This window comes from Rhinoraja longicauda, chromosome 8, assembly GCF_053455715.1.
Source record: "Rhinoraja longicauda isolate Sanriku21f chromosome 8, sRhiLon1.1, whole genome shotgun sequence".
NCBI lineage: Eukaryota > Metazoa > Chordata > Chondrichthyes > Rajiformes > Arhynchobatidae > Rhinoraja > Rhinoraja longicauda.
Window position 1 is genome coordinate 2,615,045 of NC_135960.1, and position 19,425 is coordinate 2,634,469.

Here is a 19,425-nt window from a genome sequence, read left to right on the forward strand (position 1 = left end):
CCGTACAGTGCAGCACCCGTAGTCAGGATCGAACCTGAGTCTCCGGCGCTGCATTCGCTGTAAAGCAGCAACTCTACCGCTAGTTTTTCTTTTGTCTTTTCGATTTTCTTTTCAACATCGCTGTTTCACAATAATCTAATCTAATTAATTATTGATTCATTTGAGTTCCTGCTCATCCATTAGGCTGAGGTTTCTTTGGCTTCTCCCTCTGTTCCACCGCCCGCTGCAGCTGCACTTCGGCCGTGATACGTTCCCTGTTCTAACACGATGGAATGCATTGTTATTGCAGTGCTGGTGTTTCAGTTTGGGAGGCTTTCGAAACTCTTCCAGATGGGAGGAAAAGCAGATTATGCAATGGCTGTTGCTGTTTTGAAGCATTATGTGGTGCAAACAAAGGACCAGTAAAACAAATCATTTGTGTTCAGTGACCGTATTATATTCGGGTCAAGGAGAGGATCTGACAAGCATCTCTGGAGAAAAGGAATGGCGCCAGTCCTGCCGAGTTATATTTGGTGTCCATCATCTTTGGTGTAAACCAGCATCTGCAATTCCTTCCTGTACATTGTAGTGTTTATTAGCCTGATGGCTGTAGTGAAGCAGCTGTTTTCACACTGTGAAAACAGAGAGTCTGCCTACTCTGCTGTTTTCAGCACAAATTAAAATGTCACAAAAGAACTTGAGATGTCACACAGATGCAGCCTGATTTTCCAAATGTATACTTTTTTTCTTTTTCACTTTTAGATTTATTTTTGAGAAAAAGGAAAACATAAGTACTGGAGTAACTCAGCGAGTCAAGACAGCATCTTTGTAGAACAGGGACAGGTGACATTTCGGGTCAGAACCCTTCTTGTCTTGGTATCTCTTAAGAATAATGCAATGCATCCATCTTTTTTTTAACTTTCGGGTTTTATTATTGTCTTTATATCCCGGTGGGTCTTAAGAATAAGTGCTATATTTACATATCTGGTGTGGTGCTGCAAGTAAGAATTTAATTGTTCTGTCAGAACATATGAAAATAAAACACTACTTTTGATTTGAATTGTTAAGGCCTTAGGTCATCAAATATTGTAAGACTCCAACTATGTATTGGCTTACCAAGGCCAACCACCCCACCATCAAAATCCCAGGATCAGCATTGGAACAAAAAATAAACAAAACTGTAGATGTTCAATTCAACTTTTAGTTTATTAAGTTTGTTCTAAACATTACAAATATCGAGAATGGTTAATTATTCTCTTGACATTTTAAACAGGAAGCTGTGCCATTCAGACACAAGACATACCATTTTACACTAATGCTGTGTTCTAGATCAGAGAGCGGTGAACAGGAGTCACCTGAAGAACAATGCTTCTGTTGAAGTGGGCTTTTTTTCCCGCTAATACTCAGCCTCAGTTATAATGCAGGATAGTTTACAGCGGCATAATTCCTTCCACTGAAACTTTGGTACGGAATACACTTTGGTTAATTCTGTTAACCAGTTGTGTTGCCTGGCATGCAGTGTTTTGATAAATGAGGGCAGTTGTCTTCATAAGCTGAATAAACTGGTCCAATGATCTGCGCTGGAATGCTATTGTGTGTGGTCATTAAATTAAGCAATCCAAACTCTAAGAAATTAGTGGATACATCTAAGATCCCACTAGGCTCAAAGGTATGGATTAAACTGTCGTATTTACTTCCACTGTTGATGGTATACCTATATATTTTGCTGTACAAGGTTAATAACCAATCCTTTGGATATTTGAATGTTTATTAATTGTCCACTCTGTTCAAGATTGTTACATTTTCTTACATTTGTAATATTCAGCAAAATGTCGACAAAAGCAGCAGAACTTTAATAATGAGAGCAAATTTCCATTTCATAGGAAAAACATACTAGAAATCAAATCTCTTTCCCTAGAAGTACAGCATAAATCCAACCAGCAAATTAACCTCAATGAACAATTAGGAATGGTTCAGATTATCTAATATTCTTCTTCTTCACCTTGATCCTCAACGCTGTCAGCTCCAACCTCCTCGTAATCCTTCTCCAAGGCTGCCATGTCTTCACGGGCCTCAGAGAACTCTCCCTCCTCCATCCCCTCCCCAACGTACCAATGCACGAAGGCTCGCTTGGCGTACATCAGGTCAAACTTGTGGTCAAGCCGTGCCCAAGCCTCAGCGATGGCAGTGGTGTTGCTCAGCATACACACTGCACGCTGCACCTTGGCCAGGTCACCACCTGGCACCACGGTGGGAGGCTGGTAGTTGATGCCAACCTTGAACCCAGTCGGGCACCAGTCAACAAACTGGATGGTACGTTTGGTCTTAATGGTGGCGATGGCAGCATTGACATCTTTTGGCACCACGTCACCCCGGTAAAGCAGACAACAAGCCATGTACTTGCCGTGCCGAGGGTCACACTTGACCATCTGGTTGGCCGGCTCAAAGCAGGAATTTGTAATTTCAGACACTGAAAGTTGTTCGTGATAAGCCTTCTCAGCTGAGATTACAGGGGCATAGGTAGCTAGAGGGAAGTGGATGCGCGGGTATGGGACTAAATTGGTCTGGAACTCTGTTAGATCAACATTCAAGGCACCATCAAAACGAAGGGACACTGTAATAGAGGACACAATCTGACCAATTAGTCGGTTCAAATTGGTGTAAGTTGGGCGCTCAATGTCCAGGTTTCTGCGGCAGATATCGTAGATGGCTTCATTGTCTACCATGAAGGCGCAGTCCGAGTGCTCCAGGGTGGTGTGGGTGGTTAGGATGGAGTTGTAGGGCTCGACCACAGCAGTGGAGATCTGAGGAGCTGGGTAGATGGCAAACTCTAGTTTGGACTTCTTGCCATAATCTACAGACAGACGTTCCATCAGCAGGGAAGTGAAACCGGAGCCAGTGCCTCCACCAAAGCTGTGGAAGATGAGGAAACCCTGGAGTCCTGTACACTGGTCAGCCTGTGAAGTAAGAGTGGAAAGAAAAGGGAACACGTTACAAAACTAGAAAATATGGAATTTGAAGGCTGTTACTGTTTTTGTTCCATTATTTACTTTACTGATTCACCAAGTCCTCGAATAATTTGTACTAACTTTCACATATGCCAATTTTATATATTTTTTTTAAACCACAAAAAAACAAAAAAATATCCAGCCAAAATTCAAATTTGATTAAATGAATTATTACATTGTGAATGACCAATAAACCATAAGCCAATTCTTGTCAGCCTGTACTTAGGTATTGTGTTTCTTTGTATTCCATGTTCCACTTTGCTCCTCAGCTTGCATTTGGAAATTGACAGGTTTAATTGTTTGAGACGGCTTTGAATGGCATTGGGATCTAACAGCCATCCATTGTGCAAGTTATCAACTAAGATAAAACAACTTCCTCCACATGATTTACCAACAGAAAACAAATAATTTCCTTCTTCTCCCGTTGGGCAGAAGCTTCAATGCACCACCACCAGACTCAGGAACCGCTTCTTCCCCTCTGTTGTTAGGCTTCCATTAGCTTGGGCACTGTTCGATTAACCTCTACCCTATTGCGGACATTGAACTTGGTCTCTGGAACTGATGCGCTGCAATGCTGGGCACTATACCTGCACGTGGCATCTTTCCCTTCACTACCAATTGTATGAGTTTGGCTTAATTGTATTTATACATTGTATTATTTGATCTTATTAGATAGCATGCAACACAAAGCTGTTCACTGTACCTCAGAACAGGTGACAATAATAAACTCACACCTAGACAATTCAAGCAGAATGGGCATTGAAATTTCCCCGATGGGCACTTGCTCGACTAATCCACTGAATATTTATGTTCTCTGCAATTGTCAGCACGATGCAGGATCGTTCTATTTTTTTGTATTTTCAGGCGCCAGTTCAATGATCTACACCTTCAAACCATCCAACACAGGGGTACCTTAAGAGCTGTGGACAGATGTTTACCAGCAGCTGGTTTGGAAACTACAAGAAGGCATTTCACTTGTGGCTCTTAACACGCATCAAGGAGATGTGATCTTTTAGTTATCCACTCCCTGGTCAGGATTGAAACAGTTTTTCGGATGTGAAGGGAAATCGCTGAAGCCGCCATCATAGCCGAGTGCACCATCAGGTCCTCTGATAAAATATATGAAAATAGATCATATGTGAGTAATGATATTCCATTACACCAATTAACAGAGTACTTGCTTCCCCTCTTGTTCAACTGACTGTAATGCACAAATCTCACCAGTTTACGAAGCTTGTCCAGGACCAAGTCAATCAACTCCTTGCCAATGGTGTAGTGCCCACGGGCATAGTTGTTGGCAGCATCTTCCTTACCAGTGATGAGCTGCTCGGGGTGGAACAGCTGGCGATAGGTACCACCACGAACCTCATCTGGAATGCAGAACAGCAGCAAATCTTTTTCCATTCTTCCAACCACACACAGAATAGCAGCAAAATAAAATACTATTTGACTTTCTAGCAAGAGGCTCCGTAAACAGGAGAATCACAACTATTTCTCTCTGGCAGGCCTTACCGATCACAGTTGGTTCTAGATCAATAAAGACGGCTCGTGGGACATGCTTCCCCGCTCCAGTCTCACTGAAGAAGGTGTTGAAGGAGTCATCGCCCCCTCCAATGGTCTTGTCACTGGGCATCTGTCCATCAGGCTGGATGCCATGTTCCAAGCAGTACAGCTCCCAGCAAGCATTGCCCATCTGGACTCCAGCCTGGCCAACGTGGATAGAGATACATTCCCGCTGTGGAATTAAACAAGCGATTAGCACAAAGCATAACTTGGAAAGCATCAATTTTAGATGTCACAAATGCAGCATGTCATACTATTGTTTCCTTATTAGGCACATGAAGCAGTTAGATATTAATGCACAAGCACATGATGCAGTTTTACTCTTGTAAAATGATTCTTTTTAAGGGCGGCACAGCCGGGCAGTAGTAGAGTTGCTGCCTCACAGCATTCGAGATTCGGGGTCGATTCTGACCATGGATGCAGTCTGTATGAGGTTTATACGTTCTCTACAACTGCATGGGTTTTTTTCTGGTTTCCTCCCACAATCCAAACACGTGCAGATTTGTAGGTTAATTGGTTTTGGTAAAATTGTATATTGTTCCTTGTTGTAGGGTAGCGGGTGATGGCTGGTCAGTACGAACTCAGTGGGCCAAAGGGCCTGCTTCTGCACTGTATCTCTCAAGTAGTCACAGTAACAGCGAGGGGAGATAAATTGAATTGATTTTCACAATTATTGATGTTTTAATCAAAGTGAATGGGGAAACAAAGCTAGTTCCCACTTGCAGAAATGCATGTGAATAGGGAATGGAATACATGGTTATCAAAAACACAAAAATAGCACAAACTGCACAAGTGAATTCCCTTAATGTATTTCTATTCCAATTCAGTGCCTCAAACGGCATTGGCAGAGAATTCATTCCAGACCCTGTGAATAAAGTATTATTTTTCAGACATTCGTTTTTAATCATTTTTGATTATCCTAATTTAATTATCTTATTGTTTCACAATTTACTGCCATTATGTCCAACTGTATCAGTTTCCTTTTAAACCGCTAGTAAAAGGCAACATTTCTCTGCCGTTGTCCGACTTGGTCTGTATTTTCACCGTTACAATCCCTAGTATCTGCACTGATGGCTTTAATCTTTTCAGAAGTAATCAAAGCTCTCAATTCTTTCCCCTCCCCCCCCATGACAATCTGTGGTAATTTCACTTTAATGCATACATATCCTTCATAGTTGCCCAACTCTCTGCAATACTCACCTCACGGACTATTCATTTGTACTGGTTCCTCTATCTCCCAATGCCTCGATCTACAAACTATTCTGATTTCTGCTTCCACAAACCTCTCCATGAGGTCTCTAGTTCCTAGATTCTGATCTCTCACACACCCTCTTCCCTCGCTCCAATTGGCAATTACTTCTCTAAACGCAAGATCATTAGAAACAGATCATAGATCATGTGAACCTGAACTGCCATTGAGTTAAGATCATGAATGATTCTAGATTTAAACTCCATCTTAAACAATCTCCATACTGAATGTCAGACCAGGTTCAAGTGATAAAGTGCCATAGGAACTGAACTCAGCAGGTCAAGCAGCATCCAAGCAGGGAAATGAACAGACAATGTTTCAGATTGGGACCCCTAAAATACAATTACAGTACTGATTCTATTTAACACTCTACTTGAGGCTTAGGGGGTTCCACAACAAAACAAATGTTGCCACTGCCTTTGCCTACATTAGATCAGAACAGAATGCATCAACAGCTGAACCTATTACACAGCCAGTTCAAAGACAAATCCCCTAAGGCTCACTGTTCTATGCAAAAGACAAAAGTGACTGGTTAAGTAGGAACAATAAAAATGCTTGAAATGGTTTAAAAGTTGGAATTTGCTGATACAAGAACTGCTCATGCATGGATTTCACCGACTATGGGTATAAGCAGTTGCCAAATTCCACAAGCATTACGCATTCAGAAAGCTGATTACATCCACTCATCAACCACACTGACACAAAGTTTTGAATAAATGAAAATTACAAAGATTTATCTGTGAAGTTAGGTAGTTAAAAGTTAAGTCCCGGAACAGTATGTTCAAGATTTTTTCCCGGCCTTTCTGTTTAAATATGGAAGCTTGGCATAAATATATAACATCCTTACAGTTCGAAAACCATCCTTTAACAATATATGAAGCAAAACAGAAAACACTGGAAACTGTCAGCGGCTCAGGCAGCATCTGTGGAAAAACCATCAATACGTTAGGTTGGAGACCCTTAGTCAGAATTCAAAAAATAAATTAAAAAAACACTAAAGATGCAGAAAAGTAGGTGGGAAATAGATCGGACAAAGGGAATATTTGCGATAGAACAGGCTAAGAATGCCATGGCTAATGGGAACAGTTGGGGGGGGGTTTGCATTCTTCACAGCTAAAGCAAGTCTGTAACAGGCCCAGCAGGGAGTGAACTGAGAGTGTAAAACCCAACCCATCTTTAATAATATTATTAAAGATGGATGCAGACCCAGGAAACTGCAGATATCATGTACTTCAATTACAAGTCTAGAAATCTCTGGTCTAAATAAATAGTGGAGGGAACGGGCTCTTAGAAAATCAAAGAAACTTCACAAAACTGCACTGCGTTTCAGCCTATCCTGATCTCATCATTAAAACTCGGTCCATAGGTCTGAAGGTCACAGCTTTAGAGCACACCAAGAACTCTCCCCGCTCAGCTTCCAGATAAAAGTGGTTCTTATCCCCTTTCCAATCATATCTTAAACCATGATCACATTGAATGGCGGTGCTGGCTCGAAGGGCCGAATGGCCTACTCCTGCACCTATTGTCTTAAACCCAAGGTAGACACAAAACGCTGGATTAACTCAGCAGGACAGGCAGCATCTCTGGAGAAGGAATGGGTGACGTTTCGGGTCGAGACCCTTCTTCAGACTGATGTCAAGGAGGGGGCGGGACAGAGATGGATTGTAGTCGGAGACAATAAGACGAGTGGGAGAACTGGGAAGGGGATGGAGATAGCGGGAAAGCAAGGGATATTTGAAGTTAGACCCATACCTCCTAGCGTTTGGCCTCTCTGGTAAAGGAAATAGGAACTTCCCATTTACACCAAGACCCGCAAATGTATGGGAATAACTAGTTTTCCTTTACTCTTCTCAATTTCAATGTCACCAACACAAGTTCACAGCTGCAAGAGAACATCCTCTCACATCTCCTCTGCAACTTCCTCAGTGTAGTTTTCCCTATCCGCAATAAAATTATAGTCTTGTTAACACTGTAGATGTTTGAATTTATAGGATCCAAGACATGTTGGCAAATTAGATCCAAAATTGACCCACTACAGATGAGAGAATGGTGGGTTTGTTTTTGGAAGCCTCTAATCAGTGTTATACGACAGAGATCAATGGCAACTTCAGTTTTTAGCTCCATTAACCATTTGAATATGAATGCAGGATGATTGACCAGTAAGTTTGCAGATAGCACAATTGTTGTCGACATTGGGAAGGATAGTCTTAAGTGGATATTGATCAAATCTTTGACACACAAGAGGATCAGATCACAGCTAAACAATCAGAATACTGGAATGTCCTCTGTTCCCATCATACATGCACTCCCACTTCTCTGGAAACGGTCTGGTTCTATCACAGCTGTGCGGACTTCTCAATAAAAGTTGCCCACTTTATCTGCATCACCTTTGCATATGGCAACATGAGCCAATAAATCAGTCGGAATGGTGCACAGGATACTTTAATTAGCAAAGGATGGAACATAAGTCATACAACATGAAAACAGGCCCTTTGGCCCAACACGCCCTATCGACACTAGTCCCAATGCCTGCGTTTGGCCTATATCCCTGCAAACCTGTCCTATCCATGCACCTGTCTAAATGTTTCTTAAATGTTGCAATATCTGCCCCAACTACCTCCTCTGGCAGCTCGTTCCCACCACCCTTTGTGTAAAAAAAGCTACTCCTCAGGATCTTATTGAATTGAGAATAGAAAATGGGTTTACAATGAGTGAAGGTGGGTGGGGGCTCACGGTAAACACATTTTCTATTGTTCTCAATTCCCCAACCCTGGGCCAGATTCCAATCTATTCCTTGCAGAGCACCGTACCCACAAATTGTGTGATCAAGCACACAGATCAGATAATGCAGGAGGTTCTGCTGTAACACACGTGCCCATACTGCAAATTAGTAATAACTCGATTGATGAATTAGGGAACAATTTGTATTACAGGTCAAAATGGTTATAAAACAATTTTGACTGTTAATTAATGAAGTATTTACTTTGTAAATTGTCAAGCAGAAAAAGTCTGTTTTGCAAAAAATAAATCAGGAAAAGAAATTGTTTCTATGGAAACACCGGCAGTAACCATAGTCACTGCCCATAAAAGAATGCAGAGTATCAGTATCACCGCGGGTGGCCACTGAAATTCAGAAGCAATCATTTCTATAAGACTCTTGTAACGTACATTTTTAGCATTTTTTGTTTCACCGGATTTCAACATCTGCAATTCCTTGTGTTTGTAGTCTTCTTTCCCATCCCGTTTCCCCTTAAACCCACTTACATATTCCCCTAACAATTCCCAGTGGAGCGAGTAGCATAAATTTATGTCTATTAAAAAGACCTTTGGGTTTGTAAGTTCTGCAGGAAAAATAACTGTGATCACACGTCTGAAACTCTTCTGCCCCAAACCCCCAGAGCTGGTGGAGCCACTGCCTCACAGCGCCAGATACCCTGGTTCAACCCTGACCACAGCTGCTGTCTGGGTGGAGTTTACATGTTCTCCTTGTCACAGCATGGGTTTTCCAGGTTAATGACCCTCTGTAAATTGCCCCTAATGTGTAGTGAGAGGATGAGAAACGGACAACATAGAACTGGTGTGCACAGGTTATTAGGATTTCTTGGATTAGAAGGAAAGCAATGGATTAGAAAGGATGTCAAAAAGTTACGACAGAAGGCAGGAGAATGAGGTTGAGGAAAAAAATAGATCACCCATGATTGAATGGCGGAGTAAACTCTTAAGACTTTAGGGATACAGAGGGGAAACAGCACTGGTAGTCAGGACCAAACCCGGGACTCCGGCACTGCAAGGCAGCAACTCTACCCCTGCTTCACTGTTCCACACCAGGCTAGATGGGCTGAATGTCCTAATTCTGCTCCTATGCCTTACGGATGATCGATGGTCTGCGTGGAACTGATGGGCTGAAGGGCACGTATCTGTGCGGTATCTCAGAACTGAACTAAACGCAACACACAATGTGCCGGAGTAACTCAGCATCCTTAGCCAACAATGGGCGTACTAGGTACCATCCTGCCTGAGGCAATCTGTGACCAGTCTTAATTAATCCTGGTCTATTCTCACCTCCAGCTCTCCACCCCCCTCCCCCAGCGCCTATTTTCAGGACCGCTCTGTAGTAGACCCTTCTTGAGACTAAGCATATCTAGCCATTCTCTAGCTTCAAGTATCCTCAGAATTCCTCCTCCCTCTGTCCCTCCCCCACCATAGTCATCCTGCTGGTCGTCTTCATCATCTCCAGAGATGCTGCAGACACTGATTAGACACAAAATGCTGCACTAACTCAGCAGGACAGGCAGCATCTATGGATAGAAGGAATGGGTGATATTTTGGGCCGAGACCTTTCTTCAGACTGAGAGTCAGGGGAGAGGGAGAGCTAAGGAAATGTAAGACGTGAAAACAAGACATCAAAGGGGATGGAGTTCAAGGAGAATGTAGAATGGATCATTGTTAGCTAGAAGGGGGTGACAACGAAGCATACAGCTACCCGCTGAGTTACTCGAGCTCCCTTGTGGCTATCTTCGGTTTAAACCAGCATCTGCCGTTTCCTGCGCAAACTGGAAAAACACCTCATATTTTGCTTGGGCAGCTTACACCCCAGCAGTATGAATATTGATTTTTCTAATTGTAAGTAACCTTTGCTTCCCATTTCTCTCCATCCCTTCCCCCTTCCCAGTTCTCTGATTAGTCTGACTGTCCTCGTTTACATTTTATGTTTGCTTTGTTGCCACCTTTTCCTAGCTAACAATGATCTATTCTACATTTTCCTTGGTCTCCATCCCCCTTGTCTCGTTTCACACCTTACATTTCCCTATCTCTGTATCTCCCTCTCCCTGATTAAGTCTGAAGGACAATGCCTGTCCATTGTCTGGGTTGAGTTACTCCAGCATTTTGTGTCTATCTTTGGTTTAAACCAGCGTCTGCACTTCCTTCCTGCACTAGTCACCATCATCTGCAGAGGCTGCCTAATCCACTGAGTTACTGCAGTATTTTATGTCTATCGTCAGTTTAAACCAGAATCTACAGTTCCTTCACTCTCGTGCTGTCTTCGGTTTAAACCAACATCTGCATTTCCCTTCCTACACCAGTCATCTCCAGAGAGAAGACTGCCTGACCCAGAGTTACTGCAGCATTTTATGTCTATCGTCGTTTTTAAAGCAGAATCTGCCGTTCCTACCTACACTCTCATGTGCCTGTCTTCGGTTTTAAACCAGCATCTGCATTTCCCTTCCTGCACTAGTCATCTCCGGAGAGACTGCCTGACCGAGTTACTGCAGCATTTTATGTCTATCGTTAATTTAAACCAGAATCTGCAGTCCCTTCACGCTCGTGTCTGTCTTCGGTTTAAACCTTCCTACACTAGTCATCTCCGGGGAGACGCTGCCCTACCCACTGAGTTACTGCAGCATTTTTTATGTCTTTCTTCGTTTTTAAGGCAGAATCTGCCGTTCCTTCTTACACTCTCTCTCTCTCTCTCGTGTATCTTGTCTTGGGTGTAAACCAGCACCTGCATTTCCCTTCCGACACTGGTCATCTCCGGGGAGACGCTGCCTGACCCACTGAGTTACTGCAGCATTTTTTTATGTCTATCTATTTTATGTCTATCTTCGTTTTTAAAGCAGAATCTGCAGTTCCTTCCTACTCTCTCTCTCTCTCGTGTATCTTGTCTTGGGTGTAAACCAGCACCTGCATTTCCCTTCCGACACTAGCCATCTCCTGAGAGGGGCTGCCTCACCCACGTAGTTACTGCAGCATTTTTTATGTCTATCTTCGTTTTTAAAGCAGAATCTGCAGTTCCTTCCTACACACTCTCTCTCTCTCTCGTGCATCCTGTCTTGGCTGTAAACTAGCACCTACATTTCCCTTCCGACACTAGTCATCTCCTGAGAGGGGCTGCCTCACCCACTGAGTTACTGCAGCATTTTTTATGTCTATCTTTTTTATGTCTATCTTCGTTTTTAAAGCAGAATCTGAAGTTCTTCCTTACAAACACTCTCTCTCTCTCGTGTATCTTGTCTTGTGTGTAAACCAGCACCTACATTTCCCTTCCGACACTAGTCATCTCCTGAGAGAGGCTGCCTGACCCACCAAGTTACTGCAGCATTTTTTATGTCTATCTTTTTTATGTCTACGTTTTTAAAGCAGAATCTGCAGTTCCTTCCTTACAAACACTCTCTCTCTCGTGTATCTTGTCTTGGGTGTAAACCAACCAGCACCTACATTTCCCTTCCGACACTAGTCATCTCCGGGGAGACGCTGCCTGACCCGCCGAGTTACTGCAGCAATCGTGTTGTGTTGTCTATCTGCATCCATCCCCCGATGTCTGCGGTCCTTTGTTCCTCCATGTGCCACACCCCAGACGCGGCGGCTCGTGCGCACGCGCCAACCACTAGCCCACCCGCATGCGTACAACGGGGCCGCCCGCCAGACGTTTTCCCCCCACCCTTCCTCTCCCGGCGCATGCGCGCGGCCACCGTCCGCTCCGCCCGAAGCGGGAGCGGCGCCGCCATCTTGAGCGCCTTTTCAACGGAGCGGCGAAGGAGAAGAAAAAGGGGACAGCAGCGAAGCAAAAAAAAAATAAAACCCACCGACACCATTTTCCACCCCCACCGGTTTAAAAAAAAAAAAAAATACACGCTGCGCTCCGAAGGAGAGAAGAAACGTTCGAAAGAAAAAAAATAATAAACCGCCCGCCGGTTGCCAGCCCGCCCGCCCGCCCGCCGAGCGCGGGAAACCGCCGCCGCCGCTGCTGCTGCTGCTGCTGCGAAGGGAAAGCAAAGGAGAGAGAAAATAAAAATAACTGTGAGGTAATTTTTCGGATCAAATCCCGTCGAAATCTCGATCACTAAGAGAAGGAAAGAGAGGAAAGAAGAAAGAAAAGCCCAAAGGTGTGTTTAAAAAAAAAAAAAGAAAAAGAAAAGAAAATAAAGGGGAGCCACACGAACCATTCTGGTCGTCCGTCTGCGAGCTTCCTTCGCCCTCGAGTGATGGGAAGAGTCCTGTGGCGGTAATGCCCATGCGCGGCCGCGCCTCTGCACCAGGCAGGCGGGCGGGGATGGAAGGGGCGGGGATGCGGCCGGCGCGCATGCGCCACCCACTGCGCGCAGCTCAATCCCCCCCCCCCTGCGGCCAAGCAAAGGCCGTTCGGCCCGTCGGCTCTGTAGAATGGAATAGAATACAATATATCTTTATTGTCATTGTACAGGGAGGGGGTACAACGAGATTGGGAAGGCGCCTGCCCAAACGATGCAATAAATCAATTAGCTAATCAGTATAAATTTATACAAACCCAGTGAAACAAAATTAGAAACAGTTTTAAAACAGAATAGACAATAGGTGCAGGAGGAGGCCATTCGGCCCTTCGAGCCAGCACCGCCATTCACTGTGATCATGGCTGATCATTCTCAATCAGTACCCCGTTCCTGCCTTCTCCCCATACCCCCTGACTCCGCTATCCTTAAGAGCTCTATCTAGCTCTCTCTTAAATGCAGTGCAAGTAGGTCTGTAAATTGTAAAAAAATTGTAAAAAACCTTTATTGTCACTACACAAAGTACAGCGAAATTAAAGCAGTCCAGATGATGCAATCACACACAGCAGACAGTACAAATGATAAACCTTTATCCATAACAAGCTAAACCTAATCTACTGAATTAAACAAACTGACCTCTAATACAATATAGACAAAACAATTACAATACGGTCGAGGCAGTGTACAGTGCAATCAAGACAGCAAGTTATTGCACAGCAATCAGAGCTAACATATTGCAAGTGCCGTTTAAAAAAATAAATAAATAAAAGAAATATTGTAATTAAATATAAGGTGCGGTCGGTTGTAACATTCAAGAGATTCAAGATTCAAGATTCAAGATAGCTTTATTTGTCATCCAATATTGGACGAAATTCAGTCACCCACAGTCCAACAATAAAAGCATTAAATAAGCATTAAAATTACACAACCCCAAAAAACCCCCAAAACACAGTCCAACAATAAAAGCATTAAATAGGCATTCAAATTACACAACCCCAAAACCCCCAAAAACACAGTCCAACAATAAAAGCATTAAATAGGCATTCAAATTACCCAACCCCAAAAACACACAAAAAAGAAACATCCATCAAAGAAACATCCATCACAGTGAGTCTCCTCCTCCAGTCCTCTCTCTCCTCACTGTGATGGAAGGCCACAATGTCTTTCCCTTCTCCTGCTGTCCTCGCCCGCAGTCAGGTTGTTGTGGTTGCAGGCCGCACCGGACGGTCCACAGCGGGCCAAGCCCAAGGCGAGTCGCATGTAATAAGTTTAGCAAATGTTAACAATATAAGTGCAGTAGAATGTAAACTTGTATTAAATTGAGGCTTATGTTTTCTGACAAGTAACTGACAGTGTTCCGATCAGTTCCGTTCCTTCCCTTCAGTTTTATGTGAGGCAGATAACATGTTCCCAATGTTGGGGGAGTCCAGAACAAGGGGCCACAGTTTAAGAATAAGGGGTAGGCCATTTAGAACGGAGATGAGGAAGAACTTTTTCAGTCAGAGGGTGGTGAAGGTGTGGAATTCTCTGCCTCAGAAGGCAGTGGAGGCCAGTTCGTTGGATGCTTTCAAGAGAGAGCTGGATAGAGCTCTTAAGGATAGCGGAGTGAGGGGGTATGGGGAGAAGGCAGGAACGGGGTACTGATTGAGAGTGATCAGCCATGATCGCATTGAATGGCGGTGCTGGCTCGAAGGGCTGAATGGCCTACTCCTGCACCTATTGTCTATTGTCTATTGTCTATTGTATGACACTGGGGTAGAAACTGTTCTTGAGTCTATTAGTCCGTAATGTAATGGACCTGAACCGTCTACCAGAGGGCAGCAGTTGGAGCAGCTGATGACCAGGGTGGGAAGGATCCCTCAGGATGTTGGCTGCTCTGCTGAGCCAGCGGAGGGAGTAAAGTTCCTCTAGAGGGGGCAGTGGGCAACCAATGATTTTCTTTGCAGAGTTGATGACCCTCTGAAGGGCTTTCTTGTTTGCCTCTGAACTGCTGGTGTACCACATAGAAATACAGTACGTCAGCACACTCTCGATGGTGCAACGGTAGAAAGTCACTAGCAGCTGCTCTTGCAGGTTGTTCTTCCTGAGGATCCTCAGAAAGTAGAGCCGCTGCTGTGCCTTTTTGACTGCCGCTATGGTGTTTGTGGTCCAGGAGAGATCCTCAGCAATATGCGTGCCCAGGAACTTGAAGGCAGGGACCCTTTCCACACAAACCCCGCTGATATGCAGTGGTGTGTAGCCCATATTGTGTCTTCGGAAGTCTATTATGAGTTCTTTTGTCTTGGAAGGATTCAGAGCCAGATTGTTTTCCGCACACCATCCTATCACCATCCTACCACCCTGGTCACCATCCACACCATGTGCCGGTTCGCTGTGCAATGATGTGACCATCCGGCTCAGCAGGACGGGTTCATGGCAGCTATGGCCCCTGGGGATGAAGCTGTTCCTGAGTCTGGAGGTGCGGGCGTAGAAGGCCTTGTATCGTCTGCCCGATGGTAGAATTTCGAACAGACTGTTGCAGGGGTGTGAGGAGTCTTTGTGGATGCTGGTGGCTTTTCTGAGGCATCGTTTATTGTAGATGTCCTCCAAGGCTGGTAGCTGTGTTCCGATAGTCTTCTGAGCTCTATGGACTACCCGCTGAAGAGCTTTCCTCTCTGCCTCCGTGCAGCTGAGGTACCACACAGGGATGCCATGCGTTAGAATGGGATAGAATGGAATAGAAACATAGGTGCAGGAGGAGGCCATTTATTTGGCCCTTCCAGCCAGCACCCGCCATTCGGCTGATTTATTTTTTGTGTAGGAAAATAACTGCAGATGCTGGTACAAATAAGAAGGTATCACAAAATGCTGGAGTAACTCAGGCATTTATTCACAAAATGCTGGAGTGACTCTGCATTTATTCACAAAATGCTGGAGTAACTCAGCAGGTCAGGCAGCATCTCAGGAGAGAAGGAATGGGTGACGTTTCGGGTCGAGACCCTTCTTCAGACTGAAGAAGGGTCTCGACCGTATGTACCGTCTACACAGAGACTCCTGTCATCATCCCCAGCAACATATCTCACTTTATTCAATCCAATATACAATAGGTGCAGGAGTAGGCTATTCGGCCCTTCAAGCCAGCACCGCCATTCACCGTGATCATGGCTGATCATCCACGATCAGTACCCCGTTCCTGCCTTCTTCCCATATCCCTTGACTCCGCTATCATTAAGAGCTCTATCTAACTCTATCTGGAAAGCATCCAATACGCAGACATTTACAAGACAGTCCTCAGGTCACTTCATATATACTAGAATTAGAGCAAACAAAAATAGCCAGATATGCACCAACCTTGTCACTCTTCAAATCACACTTCGACAACTTGGACTTGGATCATCTCACCAAACTTGCCCACGTAAAAATCTAAATAACCTTTTTGCAACCAGCACCCTCACGCGCGAAACCTGCACGAGATAGCCCAGCTGTTGGCGGTTGTGCAGTAGTAAACGGAAAGAGAATCACACAACTATTTGCCAAAAGCGAGCAATAGACAATAGGTGCAGGAGGAGGCCATTTGGCCCTTCGAGCCAGCAACACCATTCAATGTGATCATGGCTGATCATTCTCAATCAGTACCCCGTTCCTGCCTTCTCCCCATACCCCCTGACTCCGCTATCCTTAAGAGCTCTATCTAGCTCTCTCTTGAATGCATTCAGAGAATTGGCCTCCACTGCCTTCTGAGGCAGAGAATTCCACAGATTTACAACTCTCTGACTGAAAAAGTTTTTCCTCCTCTCCGTTCTAAATGGCCTACACCTTATTCTTAAACTGTGGCCCCTGGTTCTGGACTCCCCCAGCATTGGGAACATGTTTCCTGCCTCTAACGTGTCCAACCCCTTAATAATCTTATATGTTGTCTTAAGGGTTGTGTTGGAGCTATAACAAATAAGCTGCAGCTCAGTGGACTCTTAAAATTCCCTGCTTCCTATTGAATCGAAGCAAAGTGTCCATCCGTAGTATGGCTGACTGAATGGTAACATAGCAACAGTTCTGTGCAACAGAGATTTTTGGCATTACCACAACAATCTCCAGACGCATTTCTAGCAACCAGGCTGTCCTTGCTTTGCTAAGCAATGTATCTGGTCGTCATAACTCCTAGGAGCAGAATTAGGACACTCGGCCCATCAAGTCCAATCTGCGATTCAATCATGACTAATTTATTTTTCCCTCTCAACCCCATTCTCCTCCCCATAACCTCTGACACCCTCCCTCATCAAGAAAGAGTCTTTTAAAACCCATGGCTCATGGAGTCACAGAGTGACGCAGTGTGGAAACAGGCCCTTCAGCCCACACCGGACAACATGTCCCAGCTACACTCGTCCCACCTGTCCGCGTTTGGTCCATATTCCCCCAAACCTGCCCTATCGAGGTAATTTGTTCAATTACCTGTGTCCGTAATGTGATCCGTGCACTTAATCGGCACAGTGTCCCGAGTGTGAAAATACATTCCACCTCCCCATTTACACGTTGAACCAAGCACAAACCCCTTATTCTTAAACTGTGGCCCCTGGTTCTGGAGTCCCCCAATATTGGGAATATGTTTCCTGCCTCTTAACGTGTCCAACCCCTTAATAATCTTATATGTTTCGATAAGATCCCCTCTCATCCTTGTAAATTCCAGTGTATACAAGCCTAGTCGCTCCAGTCTTTCAACAAATGACAGTCCCGCCATTCCGGGAATTAACCTAGTAAACCTACGCTGCACGCCCTCAATAGCAAGAATATCCTTCCTCAAATTTGGAGACCAAAACTGCACACAGTACTCCAGGTGCGGTCTCACTAGGGCCCTGTACAACTGCAGAAGGGCCTCTTTGCTCCTATACTCAACTCCTCTTGTTATGAAGGCCAACATTCCATTGGCTTTCTTCACTGCCTGCTGTACCTGCATACTTCCTTTCAGTGACTGATGCACTAGGACACCCAGATCTCGTTGTACGTCCCCTTTTCCTAACTTGACACCATTCAGGTAATAATCTGCCTTCCTATTCTTACCACCAAAGTGGATAACCTCACACTTATCCACATTAAACTGCATCTGCCATGCATCCGCCCACTCGCACAACCTGTCCAAGTCACCCTGCAACCTCATAGCATCTTCCTCACAGTTCACACTACCACCCAACTTTGTATCATCTGCAAATTTGCTGATGGTACTTTTAATCCCTTCATCCAAGTCATTAATGTAAATTTTAGTGCCACGTCGTTGGCCTCTGCAAGATCCTTTACAGTGCATGTGTCGTGCACCATGTCACAGCTCAGGAGATGTTCCACAGTCTGGAGGCCCCGTCCACACTCGCATTCTTCCGCATCGTCACTATATCCCCACTTCAGCATGTTCGATTTGTTCCTCCCCACGCCTGTCCGCAGTCTGTTGAGACTGCGCCAGGTTGTCCACGGTTGGACGGAACCCGGTGGGAGTTTCTCAGAGGGGTCGATTGCCATGTGAATGTCTTCCGGAGATTTCTCTAGTCTCTCTTCCACAATCGTCCACAATCGGTAACCCGTGCCTGCGTTCTCCCCATATCCCTTGATTCCGCTAGCCCCTAGAGCTCTATCTAACTCTCTTTTAAATTCATCCTGTGAATCAGCCTCCACTGCCCTCTGTGGCGGAGAATTCCACAGATTCACAACTCCCTGGGTGAAAAAGTTTCTTCTCACCTCAGTTTTAAATGGCCTCCCCTTTCTTCTTAGACTGTGTTTCCCCTGGTTCTGGACTTCCCCAACATTGGGACTCTCGCTAGGGTCTCCTCGATATCCCGCAGCTCGGCTCTTCTTGCTTCCCCCCCCCCCCCCCCCCATTCGTAACAAGGACAGAGTGCCCGTCCCCATCCCCCCTCCTTGTCCTCACCTTCCACCCCATCAGCCGTCGCATTGAATTGAATAAATTTTATTAGCCAAGTGTGTATACATATAGGAATTTGCCTTGGAGCTTTGCTCACAAGTAACAACAGGACATACAGTAAACAATTAAGAATAAAACATTACATCATTAAGAATAAAACATTACAGTTTAAACTCGTGAAGAATGAAATAAAATACCAGAGCAAAAGGAGGCCAGACTTTTGGTTGTTGAGTCGAGCTACTCACCACCACTGGCCGCATCTTCCCATCTCCACTCCTTACCGCTTTCCACAGAGACCGTTCCCTCCGTAACTCCCCTGGACAATAGACAATAGACAATAGGTGCAGGAGTAGGCCATTCAGCCCTTCGAACCAGCACCGCCATTCAATGTGATCATAGAAACATAGAAACATAGAAAATAGGTGCAGCAGTAGGCCATTCGACCCTTCGAGCCTGCACCGCCATTCAAAATGATCATGGCTGATCATCCACAATCAGTACTCCGTTCCTGCCTCCTCCCCATATCCCCTGACTCCACTATCTTTAACAGCTCGATCTAACTCTCTCTTGAATGCATTCAGAGAATCGGCCTCCACTGCCTTCTGAGGCAGAGAATTCCACAGATTTACAACTCTCTGACTGAAAAAGTTTTTCCTCCTCTCCGTTCTAAATGGCCTACACCTTATTCTTAAACTGTGGCCCCTGGTTCTGGACTCCCCC

General features: G+C 44.8%; 1 protein-coding gene across 1 annotated transcript; it reads right to left on the bottom strand.

Moving 5' to 3' along the window:
* Window positions 1-1,166: 1,166 nt before the first annotated feature.
* Window positions 1,167-18,980, bottom strand: LOC144595715 (tubulin alpha-1A chain-like). Its single transcript, XM_078403267.1, has 5 exons — window positions 18,951-18,980; window positions 12,741-12,953; window positions 4,500-4,722; window positions 4,209-4,357; window positions 1,167-2,936 (listed from the first exon to the last, which is right to left on the bottom strand). The coding sequence occupies exons 1-5, from the start codon at window positions 18,963-18,965 to the stop codon at window positions 1,962-1,964; spliced, it is 1,575 nt and encodes a 524-aa protein (XP_078259393.1). The 5' UTR covers window positions 18,966-18,980; the 3' UTR covers window positions 1,167-1,961.
* Window positions 18,981-19,425: the final 445 nt, after the last annotated feature.